The 26,163-nt window shown below is 37.4% G+C and overlaps 1 protein-coding gene across 2 annotated transcripts; it reads left to right on the top strand.

The window, feature by feature from the left end:
- Nucleotides 1-8,975: 8,975 nt before the first annotated feature.
- On the top strand, nucleotides 8,976-25,844 carry LOC107799096 (regulator of nonsense transcripts 1 homolog). 2 transcript variants are annotated; one of them, XM_075230503.1, is made up of 29 exons: nucleotides 8,976-9,698; nucleotides 12,998-13,249; nucleotides 13,336-13,506; nucleotides 13,650-13,700; nucleotides 16,878-16,970; nucleotides 17,119-17,214; nucleotides 17,454-17,504; nucleotides 17,613-17,731; nucleotides 18,198-18,306; nucleotides 18,823-18,945; nucleotides 19,041-19,112; nucleotides 19,817-19,888; nucleotides 19,974-20,040; nucleotides 20,222-20,364; nucleotides 20,501-20,572; nucleotides 20,672-20,800; nucleotides 21,428-21,583; nucleotides 21,794-21,907; nucleotides 21,983-22,081; nucleotides 22,156-22,233; nucleotides 22,630-22,764; nucleotides 23,014-23,088; nucleotides 23,179-23,287; nucleotides 23,526-23,896; nucleotides 23,987-24,037; nucleotides 24,114-24,185; nucleotides 24,330-24,461; nucleotides 24,731-24,847; nucleotides 25,095-25,844. In XM_075230503.1, the coding sequence occupies exons 1-29, from the start codon at nucleotides 9,156-9,158 to the stop codon at nucleotides 25,230-25,232; spliced, it is 3,810 nt and encodes a 1,269-aa protein (XP_075086604.1). In that variant the 5' UTR covers nucleotides 8,976-9,155; the 3' UTR covers nucleotides 25,233-25,844. The 2 variants fall into 2 exon arrangements, with proteins under 2 accessions (XP_075086604.1, XP_075086603.1); XM_075230502.1 differs by having other exon boundaries at nucleotides 23,975-24,037.
- The last annotated feature ends 319 nt before the right edge of the window (nucleotides 25,845-26,163 follow it).

Below are 26,163 nucleotides of genomic sequence, written 5' to 3'. Positions count from 1 at the left end.
TGGGGTTGGTTTGATTGAACTCTTGCATTTTCTTGTTATAGACAAAGTACTTTGACTCCTATAGAATTCAGTCACTCATGTTGTTCAACGGCGATATAAAACAACTCTGTCAATTAATTATACCTTAATCTTAAAACTAGTTGGATCTACAAAGATACTATATATATATATATATATATATATATATATATATATATATATATATATATATATGTTACGACCCAAAATTCCACCACAGGTGTCGTGATGGCAGTAAGCCAATTACAATTATAATTCAAGCCATTTTTAAAAAAAACATATAATTTAATACATGTGTCGAAACCAACAGTAGAAATAATTATAACACCTTTTCAAGACTGGTAATACTGAGTCACGAATTCAAACTGAATATATGCCATGAATCTCAAAGATCGAATATACAATATTGTTCGAATAAGAGTTGACAGTACAATAAAATGGAAAGAATCCAAGGGACTGCGACGACCAAGCAGCTCTACCTTGAATCCTTGCGATCAACACACTAACTCTGCCCGAATTCGATATTTTCAATGCCTAGCTCTGCACAAAAATGTGCAGAAGTGTAGTATGAGTATGTCACGACCCGAAATTCCCACCTTCGGATCGTGATGGCGCCTAACATTTCACTTGCTAGGCAAGCCAACGTTAAAATAATATTAGCCATTTTTAAATAATTTTTAAATTTATTAATAATAAAGAAACAAATGCAGAAGTAAGGTCTGAAATATAGTGAATAATCCATAAAAATAACGGCGTCTAAATACCATCCCAGAATTGGTGTCACAAGTGCACGAGCTTCTAGAATAATAAAAATAAAGGTTTGAATAAAATAAAGCTGTCTGGAAATAAACACACAGCTAAGGTACAGTAGACGGGGACTTCAGAACTGCGAACGCCGTGCAGTTATACCTCAAGTCTCCTCTGAGTAGCTGAAATCCGAGCAAGTCTATGGTACGCTGCTGAGACCAACTCCGAAATCTGCACAAGAAGTGCAGAGTGTAGTATCAGTACAACCGACCCCATGTACTGGTAAGCGCTGAGCCTAACCTCGACGAAGTAGTGACGAGGCTAAGGCGGTTCACTTACATTAACTTGTACGCAATATTAGTAACAACATCAATAATAGAAATAAATCAGGTAACTCATTTATAATGGTTGAAGCCAACTCAGCAGTTATAACCAATTATCATTTCCATAAATTCTGTTGCAACGTGCAACCCGCTCTCACAATATATTCACATTCAATTCTGTTGCAGCGTGCAACCCGCTCTCCCAATATTTTCCTTTTAATCAAGTATGTCATATATTTATTTCAATCAAGTATATATATAGACTTTTAAATAAGTCTGTTGCGGCGTGCAATCCGATCCTCCAATATTAACTTTTTAACAAGTCTGTTGCGGCGTGCAACCCGATCCTCCAATATTAACTTTTAAACAAGTCTGTTGCGGCGTGCAACTCGATCCTCCAATATGGACTTTTAAACAAGTCTATTGCGGCATGCAACCCGATCCTCCAATATGGACTTTTAATCCTCCAATATGGACTTTTAAACAAGTCTGTTGCCGAGTGCAGCCCGATCCTCCAATATGAACTTTTAAACAAGTCTGTTGCGGCGTGCAACCCGATCCTCCAATATGGACTTTTAAACAAGTCTGTTGCGGCGTGCAACCCGATCCTCCAATATGGACTTTTAAACAAGTCTGTTGCGGCGTGCAACCCGATCCTCCAATATATTCATTTCAATCAACTCTGTTGCGGCACGCAACCCGCTCCTCCAATATATTCATTTACCAATTCTTATAGAATAAATTGCCCCAATAAATGCAACAATTAATATAAAATTTTAAAACAACAAGCATTCAATAGTTATGATTTAATTATGAAACAAGCAATGATAATTAGCAATTTATTATAAAAATCGGGAAGAAAATAGACAGTTTAATATTTAATATGTTAAATGTCAAGTAGCAATTAATACACATAAATCAAATAGCATGTAACAATTATTGCAGGAATTCAAGGATTAATATTTGTCAAGGAATAGGAAAGAAATAATTATTATAACAATTAATTCGTGTCTTAGAACAATTTATGATTTTTAAATAATTATGCAAAAAATTAATTTGACGATGTATAGACACTCGTCACCTCGCATATACGTCGTTCACATGCATTTCACATAATAAATAATTTAAGGGTTCTATTCCCTCAAGTCAAGGTTAACCACGACACTTACCTCGCTATGCAAATTCCAATAAATTACTCGACCACAACTTTTCCTTTTAAATTTGTCTCCAAAAGCTTCAAATCTATTCACAAATAATTCGATATACTCAATACAAATCGTAGGAATTAATTCCATATGAATTTACTAATTTTCCGGATAAAAATCCGAAATTCATGTTAAAAATTGACAGTGGGGCCCACATCTCAAATCTCGAAAAAAACTCAAGAAATTCGAACACTCATTCCGAGACGAGTCCAACCATACAAAAATTATCAAATTCCGACATCGGATTGACCTTCGAATCTTCGTTTTATATTTGTTGGAAGGTTTTGTAAAAATCTGATTTTTCTTTCATAAATTCATGGATTCATGATGTAAATGAGTATGTAATCATGAAATATAATCAATATAGGATAAGGAATACTTACCCTAATTTTTTTCCCGTAAAAATCGCCTAAACCGAGCTCCCCAAACTGAAAAATGAGTAAAATGGCTAAACTCCCCATTTTATGGGGTTTCTGGCCTTTTCAAGCACCACATGTAGCATGGGGCGCTGCCTGTGGCGCACTTTCCAGAACACCAATAATTCTCAGCGCCAGAGCTAGCGCCCCACGCTACCCTGGGCGCTGGCGGCTACGAAAAATCTTCCTGACACGAAAATGAGCATAACTCTCTCATACAATATCCGAATTCGGCGATTCTTTTTGCTATGGCTCCAAAATTTCAATACGGATCTAATGCTTCCATCAAAACTGAATTTGGAATTCATTTGCTTAATGGGATACCACTTATTCTTGAAGAAACGACGTCGAACGTTCTTGAAATGCCAAAATTAAATTCTGTTGACCACCCGAAATCCACCCGAGACCCGCGGGATCTCAACCAAATATACCAAAAAGTCCTAAAATATTATACGGACTTACTCGGGGTCTCATATCACGTCAAACGACACTGAAATTACAATCAACACCTCGATTCGATCTTTTGAGTTTCCAAACTTTTTAATTTACAAATCTTGTGCCAAAACATGTTAAATGAATCCGGAATGACTTTAAATTTGGCACACAAGTCATAAATAATATAACGGAGCTATTTCAATTTTCCGAATCGGATTCCGACCCCGATATCAAAAAGTCAACCCCGTGGTCAAACTTGGAAATCTTTAGCCATTAAATTGCTGGTTCCGTTAAATGGTCATAACTTAAGCTAGGGACCTCCAAATTAAATTGCGGACATACGCCCAGTCCCAAATCACGATACGGAGCTACTGAAACTGTCAAAATACTGATCCGAGTTCGTTTGCTAAAAATGTTGACCAAAGTCAATTCACTTGAATTTTAAAGCTCTATTTTATATTTTAATTCATTTTTGATATGAAAACTTTCCAGAAAATTTTACGGACTGCGCACGCAAGTCGAGGAAGTATAAATGGTGCTTTTTGAGATTTTAGAACACATAATTTCTTATTAAATTTAAAGATGATATTTTGGGTTATCACAGAGTACACCACAGTCAGTACCCAGTAAATATCAAGACTAACCTCGGTGGAGTAGTTACGAGGTAGAGTCAAGACACTCACTAGTCAAACAACATGTGCAATATAATAATATACAATAGTACTGAAAAATAACTAGCAATGATAACAACAAAATCAATCAGTGATATAACGGCAAGGCAACAAGAACATCATAATTATTCCTCAAGCGAATAAGGAACACAAGTACAACCAATTAAACATGTCCTTCAAATATAAATCATTCACATATAATTCTTTTGGATAAATACCTTCCGAATATAATTCTTTGAAATAATATTTTGAATATAATTCTTTCAAATAAAAGTCACCCCGTGACACCTCATTTCAAAATCATAAATATACGAGTCTCAACCCACTTCCATATTTTCACGGCACCTCGTACCTATATTTCTATCACAACTGCACAGACAACTCACGTGCCAATAATATCAATGTATATAAGATCCATATGATCAATTTATTTTCACTAAAGTAAGTTTATAATTTTTAAATCAAGTAAGAAATCAACAAAGAAATGAATTTATTTTAGAAATTATTTGGGTGAAGAAAATAACACTGCACTTAAATTAAAGCATCAGATAAACTACTGACTTGGATGTAAAACTATTTAATTTAAAATATAATAATAATTTTTTTTATTTAAATCAACTAAATCATTAAAAATCAGTAAGAAAAACCAGAAATATACTTCTTCAGAGTCTCGTGCTAAAAAATCAAAGCCAACACAATACAACCAGGAGCACAAAATATATAATAATAAAGTCAACTAGTACATCACGGAAGAAGACAAGAATTTACATATTAAATGAAACAAAATCACCCAAGACAAGAACATAAATAAAGAAATATCAATAGGACACTCCCGAGGTACCGCATCGTAGTCCCAAATCATGAATAAATTCACAATATCTCATTTTCTTATATCACCGCGGGAGCCTTCACATCTCATTTTTTTAAAAGAAATTACTTTTTCCGAAATAGTATCCCGCGTTTTAGCCACCCATATCACACCGCATGACTTCTAGTAGTTCCCCTACTAGCCGCGCGTTTCAAGCCACCCTTATCTCACCGCATGCGTTTCAACACCCTGACCTTATATCACCGCATGCGTATCAATATCACAATATTTCACAAATCGCACCTCAAGTGCCCAAATATCACAACATAATACAACTTGCACCTCAAGTGCTCACATATCACAAATTGCACATCAAGTGCTCAAATATTACAACATATCACAAATGGTACATCAAGTGCTTAAATATTAAAACATATCACAAAATATTACAACTTTCCACAGAAATCAACAATTCATTATTTTTCCACAATAAGGAGCCCACGACTCGATCATAATGTGTACAACATCTTAACAAAATATTCGAGAGTGAACAACTCAACCGAATAATATTTCACAATTTGGTACTTTGCCTCAATATTATTCACGACCTTTATAATTCAATTCCAAATTTTCAACAACGTGAACTGAAAAGTAATTCATCAAGGAACAACACCTCTTTTAAATCACAACTTCAAGAAATAAATAGATTTATTCATCTTATTAACTAAAATTTTCCATTTAAATTATCTCCAGGTAAAATCAATAATGGAAGTGTTTTCCATAAAAAATGTTAACTCAAACAAACACAGAGTTCACATAAAAGTCAAGTGGCAATCACACCAAATTATCATATAAAAACAACCTCGGCAAACAAGGAATGAGGCATGACAAATAAGGGATTTAATAAGTTACAATAATTTTTTAATTTAATACTTAAGGGCGTCTACGAATTTCAACCGATATAATATGCACATATAAACCAAGTACGTACTCGTCACCTCGCGTATATGGTTTCAATTACACAATTTTCACATAAGACTCAATGCCTAAGGGGTAATTCCCCCACTCAAGGTTAGGCAAGATACTTACCTTTTTGAAGTTAAGTCGATATTCTAAAATCGCCTTCTTGCTTGAATTGACCTCTGAACAGCTCAAATCTAACCAAATTAATTCAATTCAGTGAATACTAATTATAGGAGTTAATTCCATATGAAAATATTAATTTTCTAACAAAATCTGAAATTTAACTCAAAAATCGCCCGTGGGACACACGTCTCGGAATCCGACGAAACTCACAAAATCCGATAACCCATTCAATTACGAGTCCACCCATACCAATTTTATCAAATTTCGATAACAACTCGACCACCAAATCTAAAATTTTCGTTCTTGAAAAATTTTGCAAAAATCTTGATTTTTTCCATTTAAATCCGAAATAAATGATGAATATGACCATGGATTTATGAAATATAATCACTTTTGGATATAAGGCACTTACCCAAGTTGAAGTCTTGAAGAAATCCTCAAAATTACCTAAGAACTATGCTCCAAAAATCCAAAACGAAATGAAGGAAATGATCATTTTTGGTCCTTAAGTTTTTGCCCAAAAAACACTATTCTGGTCGCTAAAAGTTCAATCTCGTCACTAAAAGTGTCAAATCTGGTCGCTAAAGGTGCGCACCAGGACTGTTTACACCAACATTTTTGTTTCACTAAAAAGGCTCTAACCCCATCATACGAACTCAGAATTCGACGATTCTTGTTCCTATGAGTCACAAATAAAAATACAAACCTACTCGTTCAATCAAAACTCATTTCGGAGCTCATTTGCTCAATGCGATACCAATTTCGCTTGTTAAATAATTAACTTATGTTTCACTCTAAAAACTCAATCGCCACTTGATGAAATTAGACCAAACCTTTCAGATCACTCCTATAATTCATTATCAAAATCTCGAAAGTTTCAAAATCGACTTTCAATCTCTAGAACTAAAAATGGACCTTGGGATCATTACATCAAACTCTTCCTCGACAGCGTGTAGTATATCAACCATAACTTCTTATACTCAACTCCAACTGCTAAACGGTTTAAAGTTCTACAAACTAGATACAAAGGGCTACAACTTTCATGTTTTGTTCATCGCCCAACTCCTTATAAATTGCGAGATATAAGCTCCCAAAGTCAGCCACGTGCAACCGAAATTTTTGGCGATGCACACTGTTGTAGCCAAAATCTACAGTACTAGCTTCAGTTAATCGATCATAACTTTTTGTACAAATGTCCGAATGATAAATGGTTTATCATTCTAGAAACTAGAATCAAAGAGATACAAATGTTATGTTTTGATAATATTCAGATTCCTTATGAATTTCGAGATATAAGCTTTCAAAGTCGGCTCCATACATCAGAAATTTCTGGCGAAACTGCTTTACCAGCCTCATTCAGTCGACCATAACTTTCTGTACAAATGTACAAATGATGAATGGTTTAACTTTCTGAAAACTAGAATCAAAGGGCTACAACTTTCATATTTTGAAAATTTTCAAATTCCTTATAGATTTCGAGATATAAGCTTCCAAAGTCAGCTATGCGATTGCACCAGTTGCTGTCCAAAAAAGTTTCTGCAGCAGAAAAAATCCAGCAGCTCCTTTTGTTCGAAATCCATTCCGTTAACCTTCCGAAATCCACGCGAGACCCTCGGGACCTTAACCAAATATACCAACATGTCTCAAAATATAATACGAACTTAGTTGAGGCTTCAAACCATGCTAAACAATGCCGAAATTATGAATCGCGCATCGAATCGAATTATGAGTTTTCAAATCTTCCAACTTCTATATTTTGCATCGAAACGTATCAAATCAATTCCGATTGACCTCAAATTTTGCACGCAAGTCATAAATGACATAACAGATCTATAAAAATTTTCAGAACTGAATTCCGACTTCGATATCAAAAAGTCAACTCTCCGGTCAAACTTCCCAAAAATTCAACTTTCGCCATTTCAAGCAAAATTTCACTACGGGCTTTCAAAATTTTTTTCGGACACGCTCCTAAGTCCAAAATCAACATACATAGCTATTGGAATCATCAAAATTTTATTCCGGGGTCGTTTGCTCAAAAGTCAACTCTCCGGTCAACTCTTTCCATATAAGCTTCAAAAATGAGAATTGTTCTTTAAATTAAATTCCGAATCTTTCGAAAACTAAACCGGACAATACACGCGGGTCATATTACATATTACAAAGCTGGTCGAGACCTCGTGTAGTTGAATGGGGCATAGATTCTTAAAATAACAAGTCGGGTTGTTACAATGTATATATATATATATATCTAAAGGATTCAACATATTTGTAACTTGGCAAGCTTATTTAAAGCTTGATTAGTTACATTATCGGGTTCGAGCCTTGAGTATGGAAAAATATTTAGTAGAGAGCGCTTCCCCTCGAATGGGGCCCTACACGGCTCAAATTCGGATATAGTCGGGCTCCAATGTGAGTATCAGACTCTGGGTGGGAAACAAAAAAAAAAGTTACATTCTATTATCACACAACCTATGACATTCGTCTAAATGCTAGTCATTCTATTGAAGTTATATGTATACTCCCTTGCGTAATTATATTTTTTATGACATGAACTATTAAGAATCTAAATAGAAGTGCAATTAGGATTGAAAATAAAAGAATACATATTGTTTAAGCATAAGATTAATTTTCACTCTCATCAATTATACGCTCTCTTGGATGATGAAGAAATAACGCCTAGTCGCCATAATTGTTTGTATACACAGTGAAAGAACAATAATACACGTTTGGAACTTTGTTGATAATCGAAAGTTAATCACTTGAAATCACTGTTATTATCAACAGTTACTTCACGTCTCTCTTGTGACTTCCAAAAATTTAAAAATTGACATACAAACTTATAAGGTATAAAATAAAATGTTAATAGTAACTTTAGCACTAACCTAATAAATGGATTATTCGTTTGTTTTTTAATGGGCCCAAGTGAGAATAAGATCAACTTTAAATATGGTGTAATTAGTTTCTAATGTAAGTAAATATAAATGGCAAGATGAATGTTACACCAAATTCAATTAACTTAATCTTAAAATCAACATTAATTATCACAAATTAAGTAAGGGGCTTGTTTTATCTCCTTTTAATATGAACTGTTCCGATAAGATTTTCAAGTGTTTTACTTTAATATTTGCAATTTGTTATTTTTAACAATGGCAAGATACCATATTTATAGATCAATTTTTATTTTTAGATACACAAGCCATAATTTAATTAACCAGGATTTAATAAAAAATAATTAAATATGACGTGTTTTAGTACATTTAAGTATTATTCCAAAACAGAATATTCATCATATCTTTCTCTCCCCCCTCTCTCTCTTCTTCGCCCTTTTCACCGAACCCTAACTTTCCCCTTTCCAAACCCTAATTCTGAACACACTAAAAATCTCACTTCGAAATCGAAAACTTCAGCCTACATTAAATTCATATCATCGATTTTTTGATTATACGATGAATACTCAGCCGAACAATCTCTACGATACGGCGTCGCAGCCGGACACCGGGAACGATGCATACACATTCCTCGAATTCAACACGCAAGGCGAAGAGTTCGATTATCCTGAATTTCAAGAGCTTTCACAGCCAATTCGATCGTCAGCGTGGCCTACGCCGTCGGATTCTCTGGTTTCCGAAGCACCCGATCGGCCTCCGTCTTCTGACGCCTCTCCGTCCAAAAAAACCCGCGGTGGAAGCGGCGGAAATGTCTCTGGTGGAGGCGGGAACGGAAATGTTATTGGTAGTAGTAGTAATAATCAGGCGGCATCGGTGGTGGTGGATGCATTGGCGGCGGGGATGAGCGGGTTGAATTTTGAGGAGACGGTGGATGATGAGGGTTTTGAGTATGGAAAGGGGGATTTTGGTGTTGAGCATGCTTGTAAGTACTGTGGAGTGACGAATCCTGCTTGTGTAGTTAGGTGCAATGTGCCGTCTTGCCGTAAGTGGTTTTGTAATTCAAGGGGGAATACTTCGGGCTCACATATTGTTAATCACCTGGTATGTAAGAGAGATGCATTTTTTTCTCTCGCATATTTGATTCTTGTTGTGAATGCCTGTTTTTTGTGGTCTATAGAAATGTGCAGAATAGATGTTATCATACTACAACAACAATAACTATGCCAGTCCCAAACAAGTTGGGGTTGGTTCTATGAATCCTTACAGAATATGTTACTCATATAAACTCATTGCCAATATCGTACAAAATAAAAATAAAAGGTACAAGAAGTTTATATTGCCTATTGACGTATAAGTATCTGCAAATAAATTTATCGTGCAACAATTATGCCTCAATCTCATACAAGTTGGGGTTTGTTATGTGAATCCTTATTCACCATGTCACTCCATATAAACTCATATCAGCCCATTATTATACAAAATAAATATAAAAAGTACTACTAGAAGTTCGTTATCTTGTTGACATATAAATCTCTACAAAATAGGTTTTACCATAAAACAACTATGCCTCAATATCAAACAAGTTGGGGCCAATTCTCGCTGATCATGTTACTTCATATCAACTTATCTCAGGCCAATATTATACAAAATAATTTCACTCAGCCCCTAGTAGTTTTTTATATTTAAAGGAAAGGTTGTGCCACCAACAACCTTTAGGTGTTTTGCGTGACAAGAATGTGCCACCAAAACTTAAAGGTAAGTTCTATAGAGCGGTTGTCAGACCGACTATGTTGTATGGGGTTGAGTGTTGGCCGATCAAGAACTCACATGTCCAGAAGGTGAAGGTAGAAGAAATGAGGATGTTGAGATGAATATACAAGATAGATAAAATTAAGAATGAAGATATTCAGGAAAAGGTGGGTGTGGCCCATGTGGAGGACAAGATGAGAGACGCGAGACTTACATGATTCAAGCATGTGAAGATGAGAGGCACCGATGCCCCAGTGAGGAGGTGTGAGAGGTTGGCCTTGTAGAGCCTAAGAAGAGGTAGAGGTAAGCCGGAGAAGTACTGGGGAGAGGTGATTAAGCATGACATGGCGATGCTCCAGCTTACCGAGGACATGACCTTTGATTGGAAGGTATGGAGGTCGAGAATTAGGGCAGAAGGTTCGGTAGCATTGCATTTTCCTTGTTCATACCAGAAGTATTAGTTTACTACTTAGTGTTAGTCTAGTATTTTTTTGTTCTTAGATTTCTATTATTATTTGAAGGGAGCCTTGGCGCAACTGGTGAAGTTGCTGCCATGTGACCAGGAGGTCACGGGTTCAAGCTGTGGAAACAACCTCTTGCAGAAATGCAGGGTAAGGTTGCGTACGAGAGACCCTTGTGGTCCGGCCCTTCCCCGGACCCCGCGCATAGCGGGAGCTTAGTGCACCGGGTTGCGCTTTAGATTTCTATTATTACTTGTTGTCTCTTTCGCTTCGGTTTTCTTATTGGTTGTTGGTGTCATTACTTGTTGTTACTCCTTTTATTTTATCTTTCTTGAGCCGAGGGTCTACCGCAAAAAGCCTCTCTACCTTCTCAAGGTAGGGGTAAGGTCTGCTTATACACTACCCTCCCTAGACCCCACTTGTGGGATTATACTGGGTTTTTTGTTGTTGTACGGGTTTTTTATATTTCCTATTAATGTGTAAATGTCTGCAGAATAGGTTTTGTCATAACTACATTATTTTTTGACAAGTAGCTTACTAGCTTTATCATAATGAAATAGAAAAAACTTGTATAGTAGCTTTATGGTATTTTCTTTTGTAGTTTATTTGGATGACTTGAAGTTGATTTACCAGTTATAATTGGGATGAAAAATAATTTTTCTGTCCTCATTTTGCTAAAGGAAGCAGGGTTTTAAGTGGAATACCTTATACCTCACACCCATTACTCCCCTGAGCTTAATATAGGTATATATATTTCAAGCTAAAGGCAGTAGTGTGCAGCACTAGCTGCAGATAGGGTCTTGGGGCAGGGGCATGTTTATCATAATGTATGTAGTCTCCTTCCTCCTGTCCTCCCTTTCTCTCTGGTACTTGTTTTAGGAAAGGGAATAACATGGTTAAAAAAGAAGTATGGAACCAGAAATACTAGTATCGGATAGCACCAGAAAAGTGAACTAGTGAAGTAGATGAGGCTTATGCATTTGTCTTTGACCTAGCGATTATTAATCGACTAACCAATTAGTCTTTATTCCGTTTCTTTATTCCTTTTAAATTCTTTAAATCAAGCAGTTATTGGTAACTGCTGAGAAAATCTCCTTCCTTTTTTCTTGTTTGTGTGTTACCAATAAGGTTTTTAGCCGAGTATAGTTCTTTTGTTTCATCTGGTGATTGATGGTCAATGCTGTGGATGTCGTTGGTTTTTGAGCTCTCTTTTATTTGCTTTTTCTCCATATTTGGGATGCTATTGCCCCCAGGGCTTCACTTTAACATAAAATGCAACATGTGATGCGTGGGTTAGGCACTTCATGGGTTCGAGACCTGCCGCAGCCAAAAGCGCGAGTTTAAGTGGAGGAGTATAGAGGGACGGGCCCATTATCCACCGTTTTTGAACCATGCGCTACTGACCCTCGAGTGTTTCTTGGTCATTAGAAAAAATCGGGATGCTATTACTCATGCAGCTTCTAGCTGTTATGCCATGGGAAATAGATTTGCTGTTATACCATGGGATAGATTTGCTGCGTCCGTTTATTCTTTGGGAAAGCATATTTTTGAAGCAACAATGGAAAATTTATTTGATACAAATGTATAGTTTTGTCAGCCTTTTTCTGTAGTATGGTGAATGTACATTTACTAGGTATAATGCTAGATTTCCACATGTCCTTATAAGTTAGTAAAGCAACAAGTTCTTTTCTCCTTTTGTAATGTATATTTCTAGCACCCTTTAGTGCTGGGATCTCTTCAATAAAAAGATCTTTTATCCCAATAAAATATACATTTTTGTCAGATTCATGCAACTTCACCTCCACAAAATTCTTAATTTATGCATGTGGGATAAGTTAAAAGGGAAATTCTCTATATGTTTTTCGAGGAGAAAAGCCAAAGCGCCACCTTTTCTTAGTTACTAAGGGAGTAGATTATCTCTAGTTGATACTGCATTTTGGAATGTCAGTTGTCCAAACTGTAGAAATTAAATAAGGAATCTTAAATGCATATTATAATTTGATTGTTTCACCAGTGTATGCAGTGGGATCAGCTACTTGCATTTAATGGACTTACGTTGGGGTGTTATATTCATCTTGCCTTTTCCTACAACTAACATGTCTATTATATTCTCTCCGGAAACAAGGCATTTATTGAGTATAATTTTTGTATTGTTGGCATTTATTGAATATTCTCAATTTTTTCTAATAGGTGCGAGCAAAACACAAGGAGGTGTGCCTTCATAAAGATAGTCCACTTGGAGAAACGATTCTAGAGTGCTATAATTGTGGATGCCGAAATGTCTTTCTTCTTGGTTTCATTTCTGCTAAGGCAGAGAGTGTCGTTGTTCTCCTCTGTAGGGAACCTTGTCTTAGTGTTAATGCATTGAAGGATATGAACTGGGACCTAAGCCAGTGGTGCCCGCTCATTGATGACAGGTGCTTTTTGCAGTGGCTTGTTAAGGTCTGGATTCTCTTTCTTGTTCTCTCTTTTTGATCCTTTTGGTTTTTGTTTTCTGTCCTGTATTTGTGACGTGTGGAGTGCTGCAGGTCCCCTCTGAGCAAGAACAGTTGAGGGCGCGCCAGATCAGTGCTCAACAAATCAACAAAGTAGAAGAATTGTGGAAGACAAATCCAGATGCTACCCTGGAAGATCTTGAGAAGCCTGGTGTAGATGATGAGCCTCAGCCCGTTGCCTTGAAGTATGAAGATGCCTATCAGGTTCTCACTGGATGATACTATTGTATTATCTCCTCTACCTTTTATGTGTAATAAATGCTGTGCAGGAATTGCTTTACTATGTATTTGTGAGTTGCCTTCGTATTGACATTTTAACTAAGTTTGCCTTCACCCTTCTAATGTAGTATCAAAACATATTTGCACCATTGATCAAGCTCGAAGCTGACTACGACAAGGTATGTCAGGTTTTGAAGATGATTTTACATGCTGAAGCGTGAGTGCGTCAATGAATACTGAATTTTGTCTATACAAATGTTGATTTTATGAGGACAATTGTATTTATGCTTGCTTATCTTTTTCTTCTTGATTCTTAACGTCCGTGACAATTGAGTTAAGGCATTCAAAGTTACTTCTCTCTATTGTCACTCTTGAGTAAAGATGTGAGCGTACTACTGTCACGACCCAAAATCTAACCATGGTCGTGATGGCGCTTATCGTGTTACAAGGCAAGCCTACTTTTCAAAATATTACTACTAAACCGATTATAAGAATTTAATAAAACATTTCAACATTTAAATTTTTCATAAACTAAATCAACTCTAAATATAATATAGAAAAATACGGAAACGAGCCCCAAACATCGGGGTGTCACTAAGTCATGAGCGTTTAAAACTATAAACTAAGATATATAAACTGTCTAACTGTCCAAAAGAAGAAATGACAAAAGGAGTAACAAGGTCCTGCGTACGCTAGCAGCTACCTTGCAATCTCCACAGATAGCCGGCCTGAACTCAACGATCGCCGCGCTCTAACTCACCTGGATCTGCACATAAAGTGCAGGGTGTAGTATGAGTACAACCGACTCAGTAATAACAGAAATAACTAAGGAACTGAGCAGTAGTGACGAGCTAAGTAAAACAGTCCAATTATTTATTTTCACAATTTAAAAATAAACAGAAATAAACAGGTAAATTTCATAACTCAGTAAATGCCACAAAGAAGTTTAATAGATAAATGCAGCAACAACACAAATAAATACAACTTCACAGCAGTGTCACTCCATCACTCACACTCAACACTCGACACTCAAAACACTCAACACTCAAAACACTCAACACTCTGCGCTCACTGGGGGTGTGTACAGACTCCGGAGGGGCTCCCAAAGCCCAAGCGCTAAGCACGAACAACTCACGTGCCATCATATCAATACCTGGATCCGCACGGTCAACTCACGTGCTACGCGGACAACTCACGCGCTGTGTTATCAATACGTGGACCCACACGGTCAACTCACGTGCTACGCGGACAACTCACGCGCTATGGTATTAATATCCTCACAACCAGGCCCTCGGCCTCAATCATGTACCTCACTAGCCTCACCATCATCAACAAATAAGGGAACACAACCCACATCAAGTATCACAACATATTAGCAAATAATAGAGACTGAGGTAAACATGTACAATAATTTCTATGACTGAGTACAAATAGTGTGAGCATGAATAAAGCCTAAGCATGATCTCTAACATGAAGGCAGACAAGTTCAACAACAAGTAACTATGTAAACACAGATGATGGCCATGAGGCCTCACGGGACGGACCAAGTCTCGATCCCTCGAGGTATACACCCACACGCCCATCACCTAGCGTGGGTATCATCTCCAAACAGTCACACGATATCAAATTCTCCAGGTTTATACCCTCAAAGCCAGAGTTAAAACTGTTACTTAACTTAACAACGTAAAATCCTACTCCGGGATGCCCTCGTCTCTGGACTCGGTCTCCAAAAGCTCCAAATCTAACCATAATCTGATTAATACCATTCCACAATAAAAACTACAAAATATGCCAAAAATTCGAAACCGGCCAAAACCCGCCCCCGGGCCCACGTCTCGAAATCAGTCAAAAATGGCAGAATAATAAACCTCGTCCTCTCCCGAGTCTAACCATATAAAATTCATCAAAATCGGACTCCGTTTGGTCCCTCAAATCCTCACTTAAACTCTCCAAAACTCAAACCCTAACTCCCTCAATTTCACTTTGAAATCATCAATTAAATCCCAAAAACGAAGATGGATTCATGAAATATAACCAAAACTGAGTAGAGAACACTTACCCCAATCCTTATGGTGAAAATCGCCCCCAAAATCGCCCAAATCCGAGCTCCCCAACTCAAAATATGACCGAATGAACAAACCCTCGTTTTATATATTTTTCTGCCAGCTATTCTGCCTCGTTTCTCGTGCCAAACGATCCCGAAACTCGTTTTTTATGCCTCTAATGGATTCGTTGTGAAATTTTAGTCAAGTTAGGCTTTTGAATCACTCAATTTGACCTTATAATGAAGTAGATATGTAGGTTTTAATATTTGCAAATCGTGCAGATTTTTAAATACACCGTCAGAGGCAATTTCGTAATTAATCTGAAAAATCTGGCAACCTAATTCTTAGTGAAATGACCATAAAATCCTCATACGATGTCCAAATTCAACGATTCTTTTTGCTACGGGTCCGTAATTACAATTTACAATACGGATCTAATGCTTCAATCAAAAAAGAAATCGGAGCTCATTTGTTCAATATGATATCATTTATGCTTGAAGAAACGACGTCGAAACATAAGAAAAACGAGCGTAACACAACCCAAACCTATCCGAAACTCTCCCGAGGCCCTCGGGACCTCAACCAATAATTCCAACAAGTCATATATCACTACCCGAACTTAGTTGAACCTTCGGAACACCCAAAACAACACCAAAACACCAAATCAACCTCGGATTCAAGCCTAAGAACTTCTAAACTTCCAACTTTCGCCAATTCAAGCCTAATTCTACCACGGACTTCCAAATTACATTCCGGACACACTTCTAAGTCTAAAATCACCCAACGAAGCTAATCGAATCATAAAAATTCACATCCGAATTCGTTTACTCATAAGTCAACTTCCGGTTGACTTTTCTAACTTAACTTTTTAACTAAGAGACTAAGTGTTCATTTCACTCCAAAACTACTCCGGACCCAAACCTACCAACTCGATACAACTCAACACCGCTGAACAACACATAAAGAAGCAGGAATGGGGAAACATGGCTTTAACTCTCAGAACGACTGGCCGGTTCGTTACAACTACTTACCTAAGTTTACTTGATAGTGAGTTTTGTCCATACAAATGTTGATTTTATGCTGAATATCGTATTTAAGATTGCTTTTCTTTTTCTTCTTGAATCTTAACCTCTGTGACAATTGAGCTAAGACGTGTGAAGTTACTTCTCTCTGTTGTCATTCTTTTTGAGAATGTGATGTTTTCCCTTGTCAATTAATCTGCCCATCGTGTCTTCTTCGTCTCCAAGTAGAGTTTATACTTGTGTTGAGATACTGCTTACAAGTTTTTGAGTTCTTTTTTCTGTTTGGTAGATGATGAAAGAGTCTCAGAGTAAAGACAATCTTACTATTCGATGGGATATTGGTCTCAACAAGAAGCGCGTTGCGTACTTTGTCTTCCCTAAGGTATTTTCTTGTTATTTTTTCTGCTATGATTCTTCTAGATTCTTGGACTGTTATAGAGCTTATTGCTGTCATTTACTATTAAATCTTGATATGGGAAATCTCTTGTGTCTTTCCCTATCTGAATTGAAGATGGTCTGCTGTTTTTTAGGAAGATAATGAGTTGCGTCTTGTACCTGGTGATGAGCTAAGGCTGCGATATTCAGGGGATGCAGTACATCCAGCTTGGCAATCCGTGGGGCACGTGGTATGGACATTTTGCTTGATCTCCAACTCTTTTCGAGAGGGAAAATAATTTATGGAGTATAGCTAGCCATAAACCCTCTTAACAAGTAAATTGGTTGGAATGAAAAAGGCTCCCAGCATCATGGAAAATTTTCTTAAACGAGCTTCTCGGAAAGCTCCCTGCTTTTTGTTTTCTTGGGTTGTTAAAGGCTTCTTTTGCGATTTCTAGCCTGAGATATTGATTGACTATTCAATTTTCAGGTAAAATTAACTGCTCAAGAGGAGGTTGCGCTTGAACTTCGTGTCAGCCAGGTACCTTAGTTTTTAGATTGCTAGTCTCTTCGCGATTTTCTGTTTTCTTCTTTCACCATGTTTTGGCTTGTACTTTGGGCCTTTTCTAAACTAGTCCTGTCTTATCAGGGGGTTCCTGTCGATGTGACCCATGGGCTTAGTGTTGACTTTGTTTGGAAAAGCACGAGCTTTGATCGGATGCAGAGTGCGATGAAAACCTTTGCAGTGGATGAGACTAGTGTCAGTGGGTGAGTGAGAATGTCTGGTTTCTGTGTAGAAAGATAAAAAACAATTGTGAAGATTTCATGTACTTTTAATTAATTATCTTACTTGCCTAAGGTTTATTATTCCATCTAAACCTTTTCAAAAAGGTGTTCATCGAATTGGTTTGTCCCTTTTTTATTTGTTTATTGTAGGTATCTTGTAATGCTTATGATGATTATACATTTAGAGAAATGACTGCTCTTTCTTTAACTTTGCCTCGTTGAATGTTTAAGATATACTACATCCTTTTTTTGGATGAAGCAATAAGGGATACTGCATCTTTTCTTTTGTTGCCTAGTCATTGTATCCTGAATGAAACTTTGAATTCATCTATGTAGTACAAAGGAATGTCATATTCATGGATGTAACAACTTACTTTATTTGGGTCAACCAGTTGTAACTTTTATCGATGGAGCATTTAGTTTTGCGTTCTCTTTACTTCTTGTGCAGGTATATTTACCATCACCTGCTAGGTCATGAAGTTGAGATGCAGATGGTCCGCAATGCACTTCCTCGTCGTTTTGGTGCCCCTGGTCTTCCAGAGCTTAATGCATCTCAGGTTGAGGGCGCTGTCTGTTTGCTTGAACCTGTTACCTCTTTTCCCTCATTTCTGAAAAAGCATATTTCCTTTAGCTTCAATATTGATCACGCTTCCAAACCTTTTTCAGGGACACCTTATTGAACGGGATTTTTTGACAATGAAAATTCTTAGTAGTTCTCTAAGTATACACATGTATCAAACATGTTATGATGGCATGTTTGCTTACAGTTGAGAATTATAGTGAATAGTCAACCCTGATTGCTGTGTTGGTTCATGTTACATTGTGAAACCCATTAACAAGCACATGCAATCCAAATTTTAGTTGCTGTTTTGTTCTCTCTTTTCATAAAATTGCCCCCTCAATTTCGGCAGCTTACTCAATTAAGCTTAATGCAGAAGTGGTGCCCCATTGTCAGTTGCTTCCCCTCACCCCCTTAACCAAAAAAATACCCCTTCACCACCAACAGTGGAAAGAGGTTCTCAAAAGGAGTTCTTGATTCTGGTTGTCTTATTGATCCATGTTTGCATCCTTAGGTTTTTGCTGTAAAAAGTGTTCTTCAAAAGCCCATCAGTTTAATTCAAGGTCCACCTGGAACGGGAAAAACTGTCACCTCTGCCGCCATTGTGTATCATATGGCCAAACAAGGCCAAGGACAGGTAACTTTAAGTCATTTTTACTTATATTTGCTCTAGGTATTAGTCGCTTGATATAATGGCTCTTTACAATCATTTGCGGACTATTATTTCATCAGGTTTTGGTTTGTGCCCCCAGTAATGTTGCTGTGGACCAATTAGCAGAGAAGATAAGTGCTACTGGTCTGAAGGTGAGGCACCAGCTATTTCTGTATCTCCTTCCCACCCTCCAACCCAAGAAAAATAAAGTGACGAAGATTGAAGACATTTTGAACTGACTGGGAAATAACTATTTTGGTGTTTAATGCATATTTATGCAGCACGTGTTTCTAGTGGAAGCATCTTGCAGAATGTTGGACTGTTGTCCACCTTTGACATAGTATATATATATATCTCCATCCCCTATCAGCTCCTTTTATGGTATTGATTTAAAGAAAGAGTTCTATTTATATCCTCAGATGGATCGAGTATGGTTAACTGAAGGATAAAAATGAATCTCCTATATCCATCCCAATCGGCCCTGTCCCACCAGTGGTAGATGTAACCTCGATATTACTAGGTTCAACCGAACCTACTATTTTGACAGGAGCATAAATATCTATATGTAAAAATCACTAAAATTTACTTCTTAACCCATAATTTGAAATGTGCAATGTGTTCAGTGCCAAAAACCTTATAGGTTGAACCCATTGAGTTTTAATTCTGGATCCGCCTCTGTCAGTCCAACCCATGAATACAAACTGAAGGCGAACGAAGGAAATTGGAGTCTAAAAGTACTGGAAATATAATAAGAAATGTAATAAAAATGATCAGAAACTTCCAAATAACTCTTTTTTTTTTAATTTTTATTTGTGAGAATATTAGGTCCTTTCTCATATAATTTTCTTTCTTCCAGGTGGTCAGGCTCTGTGCCAAGTCAAGGGAAGCTGTCAGTTCTCCTGTCGAGCATTTAACCCTTCACTATCAGGTTAGTTTTTTAATTTGTTATCCTCAAATATTTTTTATATATCGTTCTATTTTTAATGATATGTTGTAAACTTTTGTTTATACAGGTTCGCCATCTTGACACATCTGAGAAGAGTGAACTGCACAAGTTACAGCAACTGAAGGATGAACAAGGTTTGTGTTGCTTTCCTGGATTTTCTTTGGCCTCATATGTATTGGGGGGATTTAGCATTTACATGGTGATACTTTTAGCATAGTGCTCGGTTTTTTTTTCTCTTTCTCATTATATATCCTTTATTAGAGCATTCTAAATATGTGATCATGATTCAGAGTCATTTGGTTAATGAACTTTCAGGAGAGCTCTCCAGCAGCGATGAGAAGAAATATAAAGCTTTGAAGCGGGCAACAGAGAGGGAAATAGCTCAGAGTGCTGATGTAATTTGTTGCACATGCGTTGGTGCTGGAGACCCTAGATTGGCTAACTTCAGATTCCGCCAGGTTGGTTTACCTTATTACTGAAGATTTGAGGATTTCCTAACTATTTTAGATTTTCAGTTTCTTATTTTTGTTCTTATGTACTCATTCTGGATTCTTGCTGATTTTAACATTTCTGTTGTGTTAAACCTCTTGGTAGGTGCTTATTGATGAATCCACTCAGGCTACTGAGCCTGAATGTCTTATTCCTTTGGTTCTTGGCGCAAAGCAGGTCACTATTGCAATTAATGTCATGTTGAAATTCATTTATGAAAAAATTTCATACTGAAATATAGTTCGATGTTGGGTCTTACTGTGAGTTTTGTGCTAGGCTGTTCTTGTCGGTGATCACTGCCAGCTTGGACCAGTCATTATGTGCAAGAAAGCAGCCCGTGCTGGACTTGCTCAATCTCTATTTGAGCGCCTTGTGTTTCTAGGAGTGAAGCCAATTAGGTTACAGGTGATTGCCTGTCTGTTGATGTGTTAACATTTCATCGGGGTTGGTAGTGGCTGAAGTTAAATATAAGATTCTCTTTTTCCAGTTATTCTCTTGTTTCTCATATAGTTGGCATAGTGATTGGAAGTGCTCTTCAGTCATCTATGAAGACTTGAGGAGTCTGCTTTGCATTTTCTTTTTTTTTGGGGGGGGTGGGGGGGTGTGTGGAGTAAGATGTTCCTGGTATTTTAACTCTTCTTCACTAATCTGCCACTTCCCATTTTTTTTTTGGGCGGAGCTGCAACAAATCATGCTAATTTAAGGTTTTCTGATTTTTCTATGCTTCATGTAGCATTATGTTATTCGGTTTATGTCATTATCTAGTGTAGCTTGTGTATCTGAGCTGTTTTGAGTTTCTAAGCTTCTCATTCTAGCTGCTTTTATTTGCTTGCCAAGTAGTAATTGTTAATCCCCTCTTGCTTTTTTTTTTTTTTTTTCATTTTGTTTCCTTGGACGTAGAGTTGCCTGGTCACTTCTTCTTTCAGAGTACTGTTTATCTTTATTTAGCTATTTTTTAAATCTGTAAAGCATCAGAATTCTTTTATTCCATTACTAATGTTGATTATGCTGTCTATTTGTTTGCAATTCCAGGTACAATACCGTATGCATCCTGCATTATCTGAGTTTCCATCAAATAGCTTTTATGAAGGTACACTCCAAAATGGTGTAACCATCAATGAAAGGCAATCAACAGGCATTGATTTCCCTTGGCCTGTGCCCAACCGTCCCATGTTCTTTTATGTTCAGGTATTATCAGATTATTTTAGCTGATTCTTCTTTGTTTTTCGTTTTTTGAGTTGTGGAAAAACCTGTCATTTTTGTTTTGGGATGTTATTGTGATGGTTATGGTTACACTAAAGATTGTTTCTCCTATATAGTTTATAGGAACTTTTTCCTGGTTTACTGATATATTCAAATTTGAATACTTGATTTGAATACTTGGTAATTCATCTATAGATGGGACAAGAGGAGATCAGTGCTAGTGGAACTTCCTATCTGAATAGAACTGAAGCTGCAAATGTGGAGAAGATTGTGACTACATTTCTTAAGGGTGGAGTAGTCCCTAGTCAGGTAAATTCTTATATGCATCTTTAAGGTTGAACACCTTCTTTTTGTGGCGAGGATGTAATTATTTTAAATTCACAGATTGGGGTCATAACACCATATGAGGGTCAACGAGCATACATTGTAAATTACATGGCAAGAAATGGTTCCTTGAGGCAACAACTTTACAAGGAAATTGAGGCAAGCATTAAATAGATGAGCTTTATGGTAGTCTTGGATTCTTAATACTTACTGTGAGTATTTGCTATGTTCAGGTTGCAAGTGTTGATTCATTTCAAGGGAGGGAAAAGGATTATATTATTTTGTCATGTGTCAGGAGTAATGAACATCAGGTTGGTTTGCATATCCATTAATTCTCTCTTTTTGATGCTTCATGTTTTAACATATTCTGATTTGATTCGATCTGTTGAAGATTTATGCATCCTCCTGTGAACCATACCTCTGTTCTTTTTTTCTCTCTAACCTCCCCCCCCCTCTTCTGGTCCTTTTTGGAGTTTGTTTAACTTCATTTGCAAAAAGTTTCAGTTCTTTTTTATTTCGGGGTGCAGGAGGTCGGGTGGAATTTTTGTTAGGCGTTAAGATATGTTTTTGCAATAACTTGCATGCTTAATATATAGTCAGTGTGGATCTCTGACTCTCTTGTGCTTAAGCTTTAATCTATTCCACCAGTTCCCATATTTCACTGTTAAACTTTAAGTATTGAGAACATCTTTTACTTCTCTTTTTAGGGCATTGGATTCCTTAATGATCCACGGAGGCTTAATGTTGCCCTTACACGTGCTCGTTATGGTATTGTTATCCTTGGAAATCCTAAAGTTCTTAGCAAACAGCCTCTGTGGAATGGCTTGCTGACACACTACAAGGTAATTTCTTCAAAATGTTCTCTTGTAATGCTTGTTAGGCATTTTTTCACTATTTCTCTACACTTCGGAGAAGTTATGAACCGGCAAAGTTGGCATAATATCAGGTGGTTAATTTTTTGGGATAATATATCATGTTGAATTTGTTAGGCAATATTGTTACTGTCTGTAGGCTTGGGGACGTATAAAGTAACGTCTCAGTAGGTTTTTCATGCTTTGAGATGCTCACACTTTAATGAATTTGTTTCTCAGGAGCATGAGTGCTTGGTAGAAGGTCCTCTGAATAACTTAAAGCAGAGCATGGTTCAATTTCAGAAGCCCAAAAAGGTACTTATTGTGGTCAAATACTCTTCCAAAGTTATATGTTTGTGCTTGATTATGCATCAGTACTCAGATTTCTTGTAACGTCGTTTGCAGATCTACAATGAGCGCAGACTTTTCTTTGGTGGTGGACCTGGAATTCCAGGTGACAGTTTTGGATCTGCTTCAGGCCCCAACGCTGACAGGAGAAATAGTCGTTCTAGGGGTATGGTGGATCTGAACTTTCCCCCACTGACTGTTAGTTACTTGCTGAGATGTTGTATGATTGGAGCGTGTGTCTCTTTCATCTGATAATGTGTCAGAGACCTGCTTTTGCTTTCTTATTGTACAGTTTTTCTCAAAGAAACTTTGGAGTAACTAGAAAATTTTCATTATTATTATAATCTCATGGAATTTATATATGTATTTGTTTGTTTTTGCTGAGGATATGATTTTATGTGTAGGTTCTTATATGGCACCTGGTGTACCCAACGGTACTCAGAAACCTGGTCTTCATCCTGCTGGTTATCCAATGCCTCGGGTTGCCTTTCCACCTTACCATGGAGGCCCTCCACAACCGTATGCAATTCCTACTCGTGGTGCTGTCCATGGCCCTGTTGGAGCTGTTCCTCATGTTCCACAGCCAGGTAGCCGGGGTTTTGGGGCTGGACGTGGCAATGCCAATGCCCCAATTGGTAGTCATCTCCCTCACCATCAAGGCGCCCAGCAACAGGCCGGAAGTCTTGGATCTAACTTCAACTTTCCTGCATTGGAGAATCCAAACAGCCAGCCTTCTGTTGGAGGACCTTTATCTCAGCCTGGATATGCTTCTAATGTTAGTAAATTTCAGTTTGATTTTTTCGATCAATAGTAGATGATTTGCTGTAAGTATTTTCTCTCTTTTGAATTATAGATTGGTATCCAGGGGCCAGGCCAGACATTTCGGGATGGATATTCTTTGGGTAGCATGTCACAGGTGATTGATTCTGAACATTAAAATTGTTATTTTGATTTAATTTTTCTATCATATTTACCTTAGATTTGTTCATCAGGATTTCGTGGGAGATGATTTCAAGAGCCAGGGGTCTCATGTTCCATATAACGTTGCTGACTTCTCTACACAGGTTCTTGTCCTGCACATTTTCTAGTAATTGTATATTGGGCCTGCACATCACTGCCCTTTTTATGCATAATTATTTGATTTTCTTGCTCCAATTAGTTTGCATAGGCATAGCAATATTAACTGGCCTTTTTTTGTTGGTATTTAGGCTTCTCAAAGTGGATATGCTGTTGATTATGTAACTCAAGGAGCACAGGCTGGTTTTCCAGGGAACTTCTTAAACCAGAATTCGCAATCTGGATACTCCCGTTTTGGTTCAGGAAATGAATTCATGTCACAGGTTAATTTTAATTGTTCACTCCTTTGCCCCTTAATGTCTCAAACTTTAAGGCCTGGAAAACATGTATTTAAATATGTGAGTCTGGAATGTATTTAAATATGAGAGTCTGGAAGTTTTCACAAGTTCATCGTACATGATGGGCTGATCTGTTAGCTCTTCTGACTGGGCGGCTTTGGTAGACAAGTTAATTGAAGTGGTCTCTTATGATTTCTTTTCTCTTGATCTTCGGGTTGAACTTTTGCTTATCGGACTTTTTATTTTTGGTGCAGGACTACATGGCTCATGGATCCCAAGGTCTCTTTACTCAAGCTGGATACAATAACCCGTCGCAAGATGATGGTTCACAGAATCATTTTGGCATGTCCAATGCATCTCTTCAGTCTCAGGTTAGTTTATTAAATAATTCTGCTTGAGAGTTGGCTAAATTACTGAACACGCACAAAATAGGAAGTATGGATTAGGCGAAGTCCACTAGATTGCACAAATGATTCTTCACGGGAATATAATCAGGGGACTTCGCTTGTTAAAAAATATTTTCTTCTTGCTATTAGTTTATTTCAACTAGTCTAATGTGACTTGGATGATTGAGGTTTTCCTTGGAATAGCACTTGAATTTGATTCCACTTTTTCCAGAGTTCGCTTAATCCACTTTACTCCCAACCATTTGCTCACTACAACACGCAACCATTTAACATGCAAAGCCAACCTCAACAGCAGCAAGCCCCACAAGGCCAGGGCTTCCAAAATCAGAAACTTCACTACAATAGTTGAAGATCGCAGGCTTGTTTATGTGATGGGTTATAGTTTGCTTCCAGCAGTTTGGTTTATGTGTCAACGCGTGGACCATATTATCTGACCTAAGATGAGATTAAGAGTTTGCTAATAATTCAGGTCAAATGGTGACATATCCCTTGCCAGTGATTCTGAATGTTGAGTCAGAGGGCTGGAGTGGTGGAAGGCTCTCTGCTCAAGTAAACCATGCACAGCACAACTGGTGCTGAGAAAGGAAAAATAACCCATGTTATCTTCGTGAAGTTTTACGTATTGTTTGAAGAGAGTAATACTATTTCTCCGGGAGAGTAAGGTTACATGGCATGGTATTGGCCGGAAGGGTGGGTTATTCAGGACACGGAGCTTGCTACTTGCGCGTTGGAAGGAGTACAACATTGTTTGAAGCTGCGACCATATCTTTTGTACAGTGTCCAGGCGAAAGTCAGCTAACCCTTTCAGCTCTTCCTGACATGTAGTTAAACTCTTTAGTATTTGTATTACGTGGATAATGACGATAATTATAGATGTGTTTATGTTTCAGCACTTGAGGTATTGGGTATATAAGCAGTTATTAGTCATTTGATTAAACTGGATTGCTTGTAATCCAGTATCATTTTTTTGTGGATTTCTTTTTAGCGTTTTGCTTGGAGTAGTCGGTGAGAAAAGAATACGAGCACTTCAGCTGCATTCGTTCATTTTGCCACTTCTGTGGCATCTCCCGTCTATTTCTGCCTTGCATGGACAGCATATGGACAGTACGGAGATTTGCCTTTCGAGTTCTCAGAAAAACTGTCATGTCAGTGAAAAGAGCTCTATTTTTTTTTTACACTAGCGTGTTTGTTTTCTTGCTTGTTAGCGTTTTTTCCCCGATTGCATGTAGTGCGCTTGACTAGTAAGATGGAGCTTCTTTCGCTTGGCTGAATCCGTTTAA

The sequence above is a fragment of the Nicotiana tabacum genome, chromosome 15 (genome assembly GCF_000715075.1).
Source record: "Nicotiana tabacum cultivar K326 chromosome 15, ASM71507v2, whole genome shotgun sequence".
Lineage (NCBI taxonomy): Eukaryota > Viridiplantae > Streptophyta > Magnoliopsida > Solanales > Solanaceae > Nicotiana > Nicotiana tabacum.
The sequence above is the reverse complement of the archived record's forward strand: the minus strand, read 5'-3'. Positions and strand labels throughout refer to the sequence as shown.

Bases quoted from the DNA above. Each gene is read 5' to 3' on its own strand.
- LOC107799096 (XM_075230502.1), top strand. From the start codon at position 9,156: ATGAATACTCAGCCGAACAATCTCTACGATACGGCGTCGCAGCCGGAC. The intron at 13,701-16,877 runs GTATGTCAGGTT...TCTGTTTGGTAG, and splicing joins TCGAAGCTGACTACGACAAG to ATGATGAAAGAGTCTCAGAG. The intron at 23,897-23,974 runs GTTAGTAAATTT...TTTGAATTATAG, and splicing joins AGCCTGGATATGCTTCTAAT to ATTGGTATCCAGGGGCCAGG.